The sequence below is a fragment of the Cebus imitator genome, unplaced genomic scaffold (assembly GCF_001604975.1).
Source record: "Cebus imitator isolate Cc_AM_T3 unplaced genomic scaffold, Cebus_imitator-1.0 Scaffold541, whole genome shotgun sequence".
In the NCBI taxonomy this organism is placed as follows: domain Eukaryota; kingdom Metazoa; phylum Chordata; class Mammalia; order Primates; family Cebidae; genus Cebus; species Cebus imitator.
The window spans coordinates 168,152-173,060 of NW_016107856.1; the positions used below are offsets into that span (position 1 = coordinate 168,152).

The 4,909-nt window shown below is 49.4% G+C and overlaps 1 protein-coding gene across 1 annotated transcript in view; it reads right to left on the reverse strand.

Moving 5' to 3' along the window:
* Positions 1-280: 280 nt before the first annotated feature.
* Positions 281-4,909, reverse strand: part of F11R (F11 receptor) — a 25,073-nt gene continuing 20,444 nt past the window's right edge. The window contains exons 2-10 of the mRNA XM_017515046.1: positions 3,346-3,414; positions 3,068-3,175; positions 2,690-2,836; positions 2,199-2,401; positions 1,928-2,030; positions 1,695-1,802; positions 1,448-1,460; positions 1,093-1,141; positions 281-957 (exon numbers count right to left, since the gene is read on the reverse strand). Of these exons, the coding sequence (XP_017370535.1) occupies positions 922-957; positions 1,093-1,141; positions 1,448-1,460; positions 1,695-1,802; positions 1,928-2,030; positions 2,199-2,401; positions 2,690-2,836; positions 3,068-3,175; positions 3,346-3,414 (836 nt within the window). The 3' untranslated portion in view covers positions 281-921. The remainder of the gene's footprint in view (positions 958-1,092; positions 1,142-1,447; positions 1,461-1,694; positions 1,803-1,927; positions 2,031-2,198; positions 2,402-2,689; positions 2,837-3,067; positions 3,176-3,345; positions 3,415-4,909) is intronic.

The following is a 4,909-nucleotide window of genomic DNA, read 5'->3' on the forward strand; positions in this document are numbered from 1 at the left end:
GCAACCTCCATTTCCTGGGTTCAAGCAATTCTCCTGCCTCAGCCTCCTGAGTAGCTGGGATTACAGGCATGCGCCACCACGCCCGGCTAATTTTGTATTTTTAGTAGAGATGGAATTTATTCATGTTGGTCAGGCTTCTCTTGAACTCCTGACCTCAAGTGATCCGCCTGCCTTGGCCTCCCAAAGTTCTGGGATTACACGCTTGAGCCACGGTGCCTGGCCTCCAACTTTCTTTTCTTTAGAGCAGTGCTTTTAAACCTTTTTCGCTTCACATTCTACCTTCTCTGAAAATTTACTATGCTGTCCACAAGAGCTCCCATTTTCCACGGACAGTCAGTGTCTGTCTGCTTGTATTCAGGAGAAGGACAGGGCGGAGGGATTCCAGCAGCACGTCCCATGGGAAGACAGGAGAGAATGGACCCCGGAGATGGAGGGACCCCGGTGTCATCACCAAACAGCCATTTCAGCCATTCTAGCCTCTGTCCCCACTCTAGAACAGCTGCCACTGGAAATCAGTACATAAGGAAAGAGGCCAGAACCAGACTGAAGATCCCTATTCAAAGGCCCCTGCAGGCCAGGTAGGCAATTGGGTGTAGATTCCTGGGAGCCACGCCATTTTTGCTGTCTACTTAGAAGGGACGTCAACAGCATACTCAGGATTCCTGCCTGATCCCTCATAGAAATGGGGAATAAACACTTTAAACAAGTCCCAGGCCACTCAGCAATCGTAGGAAAGGAAGGGAGTGCATGAAGGAGGAAGGGCACATAGCTGACGTTATTAAAAATACATCCGAAGAAGTGGGGGCCTGTGGGGGTAGAAGACAAATAAGGCATCCTGTGTATCTATAGACATCAGGGGCCAGAGTCTGGTAGCACCTGAGTAAGGCAAGTGCAGATGACAGGCGGAGAGCCCGAGCAGGCTCACACCAGGAACGACGAGGTCTGTTTGAATTCCCCCTGCAGAAACAAAGCATCCAGTCAACTCTCAATAGTCTTCTTTAGCCGATAATCCTCAAAACACATAAACACAGGCTAGAAATCTCCTTACTCCAGCCCCAGGTAGCCACCCCTGCCCTGGCCAGGCATACTCACTTCGCTTCGAGCACTAGGCTGGCTGTAAATCACCTTCTTACTCGAAGTCCTATGAACAAGCCAGAAGATGGAGATGTTCAGCCATGTAGGTGCTTATTAACCTCTCCTTGCCAACTTTAAAGGCCAGAACCGAGACCGCTACAGAAGCACAGAGTGAGCAGCAGAAAGGTATGGGCGGGGGGAGACAGGACAGGCCCAGGGCCAAGGCCACAGAGAAAAGGCAGGATATCCAGATGCCTTCCTTCCAAATTGGTTGCTTCTGCCTTTAATTCATTCCCCCAGGCCCACCTCAGCTTCAAACCACATGCATCCATGCTCTCAAACTCGGAGAACCCCAGGACAGCACCTCACTTACCCTTTCTTTGCTCCTGAAAAAGAAGAAACAGGATCATGAGTGTCAGCAGGATGGAAGACAGCACAACTCAGGGAGATGAAGGCGCGGGCCCACAGCTCTTGGTGTGTGTGAGACGGGTGATCAGTGCTCCCCAGGGGACAACACCCACACACATGAGCACAGTATCAAGGTCAGTACTCAGATGACACCATGCCAGGCCCTGGGAAAGGGACAGTACAAAGGAGAGCCTCTGGGGGCAGATACTTACTGTCTAAGTAGCCTCGGCTATAGGCAAACCAGATGCCAAAAATCAAGATTCCCAGGAGAATCAGGGTTACAAGGACAGCTGCCACGATGGCCCCCACATTCAGCTCCACTGTGAGACACAAACAATAAGTCGGGCACTAGAATACTCATGGTACCAACAGTGTCGCCAACGGCAGGAGGAAAGCAGACCCCGACCCCCACCCCAGGTCTGGGCTCAAGCCCCAACTCTCTCACCAGCTTCCATGCGCACAGCATTTGATTTCACTGCTGTCCCATACCCATTCTCTGCCTGACAACTGTACTCTCCAGTATCAGAGGCTGACACAGGATCAAAGACCTGAAGGGAGGAAAACAAATTGGCTTCCTGCTTGAAGAAGCAAGTGCCCATTTTTTTACATCTCCTGACCCCAGTTCCAAGTTCACCCTGTTGCTTGTTCTTCCACCCACCTTTTGGGGTTCTATAACTGCATCCCCCACACATCTTTCACCACCACCCCATCCATACCAGCTCTCCTGTCGTGGGATTAAGGTTATAAGAAGAGTTGCTGAAGGCACGGCTGGTCTTGGGATTGGCAGGCATCTCAATGCCATCTCTGTACCAGGTGTATGTAGAAGGTGGGGAGCCATCTGGTTCTGAGCATGTCAGCACTGCCCGGTTCCCAATGGTGGCAGAGGACGGGATGCTAACTGTAGGCTTAGACGGAGGCACTATGGAGGAGAAAGACAGAAAGTGCTGAGCACAGGGTGGGGGCTGCTTGAGTCCAAGAAACCAACTAGAATGGTACCCCCACCTACTCCGCTTGAGCCTTCCACCCTCACCATGCACCCAGTTGCCACCTAACCAGGGGCTCATCCCCTCTCTAGCAGCTCCAGGAGTCCAAATAGCCCTACCCATGGGCATTCTCACCATCAATGAGCTCCAAAGCTCAGCAGAGCCTGCTACAGGTTAGGGAAGTAACTGACTCCATGTCCACCCAGAAGCCACAGGGCACGTACCAAGCACGATGAGCTTGACCTTGACCTCCCCATAGCTGTTGCCGCCATCCTCAGAGACCATACAAGTGTATGTCCCGGTGTCTTCCCGTGTTACGGATTTGAAGGTGATACCACTTGGTGAGAAGGTCACTCGGTTCTCATAGGAAGCTACCACAAGAGGAGGCAAGGGCAGGGACAGAGTGAACTGGAGAGCTAAGGGAAGCTAATGATCCAAGGTACACAGGTGCTCTCTTCTTCCCCCAGAAAGGGGCATGGGAAGGCCATGGGGACTTGAGCCCCAGAGTGTGCCCTGGGATAAGGGCACAAAGCCTGGATCATAGAATCCAGGGATGATAATCCCTCCACAACCTAGGCAATCAGGAAGGACAAGCGACTCACCTGTGATCTTGCTATTATAGCAAACGAGTCTGGTGGTATCTCCATGATCAAACTTCCACTCCACACGGGGAGAAGAAAAGCCCGAGTAGGTACAGGACAACTTGACAGCTGCAGACAGGGTCAAAATGAGCCGGAGGAGGAAGCAGCAGCACATACACGAGATGGGGAACAACCCCAAACCGTAGGCTGTGCTAGATGCTCTCTAGGTCCCCAGGCGGCTGGCAACTGCTCACCCTCATGCCCTCCAGAGCCACCCTTCCCAGCCCCTCCCAACTCACCATTATTCTCAGGAATTCTGACTTCAGGTTCAGAAGTGTGCACTGTACCACTGCCCAATGCCAGGGAGCCTGAGGAGAAAGAGGTGGGCCCCGTCAGGAGTAGACAGAGAAATGCCACAGAGAGGGAGGCGCAGACCCTGCGGACGGGGCTTCTCCATTCACAGACCCTACATGGAAGGGATTCCAAATTCAAGCTCCTCCTGGCTCTCACACTTTATCACCATGATCTTAAACATCTTCTTTAAGTGCTTTTTGCTACAATTACAGGCTAATACTTCTTTTATCAATGGAACTCTCTCAAATGCAGTTTCTTTTGCTTCTAATTTTTCTCTCTGTGACTTCCAATAATCTAATTAGATTTCCACTACTCCAAGGGCAGCTTCCAGAATGACATTTTATGGTTCAGAGAAAGCTTCTCAACAAATGATTGCAGCCACTTGTCAAGACAATCCTGGAAGGAAGCCAGCAGGGCTGGAAGCCAAGGAGGGAAGGGAAGGGCAGAGCCGTAATGAGGATAATAATAAGACTTGACATTTGTAGAGCATTTGGTGCTTTTTAAAGTGTTTTCGCATTCATTATGACACATTGCATCATTTGATCCTGGAAACAAGCATGACAGATCGGCAGGACGCATATTATTATCCCAAGTTTACATAAGGAACTGAGAATACAAGAAGTTGTGCCTAAAATCACATAGCTGGGGCCAGGCGCAGTGGCTCACGCCTGTAATCCCAGTACTTTCGGAGGCTGAGGTGGGTGGATCACCAGGTCAGGAGTTCAAGACCAGTCTGGCCAATATGGTAAAACCCTGTCTCTACTAATAATACAAAAATCAGCTGGGCATGGTGGCGAATGCCTGTAGTCCCAGCTACTTGGGAGGCTGAGGCGGAAGAGTCGCTTGAACCTGGGAGGTGGAGGTTGCAGTGAGCCGAGATCACACCACTGTCCTCCAGCCTAGGCAACAGAGAGACTCTGTCTCACAAACAAAAACAAAAATCACATAGCTGGTTCTGAAGTGAAGCTTGGACTAGAAGTGGGCTCAGATCACCTTACTAGAATCTCCTACTTGCCAAATAGAGAAAGAGAAGAAAAGTTCTCATGTGCTGGATGGAGGGCGGGAGGAGCAATGAGGCTAATTAAATAATAGGGGGGAGGTACATCAGGGTTCATAGAAGGGGCCCATGAGGGTCAAATTAAGAACCAGTGATCAGGGACTCTGGGATCACATGATGCAGCTACAAACCTGCACTTACACAATTGTTCTCATTCATGTTTTCAAAGTCAGATTCATGAAATATGCTTTTATTTATAGCTTCAAGTCAGGGCCCTGTCTTAGATAAATGCTTGTAGAATGCAGGCACATCTGTTAAATTCAAGTACATTTTTTCTTAATTATGAAAGTAACTGAATATGGTCTTTTATCCTCTGAGACTCCCCTTCCTCTCTGAAATATCAAATAGATGTGCTCTGAAGTCCTTTTTTTTTTTTTTCTTTGGGCATTAATGTTTAGACAATATATTTGTATACATGTATTTCTTTTTTTTTTTTTTTTTTTTTTTTTTTT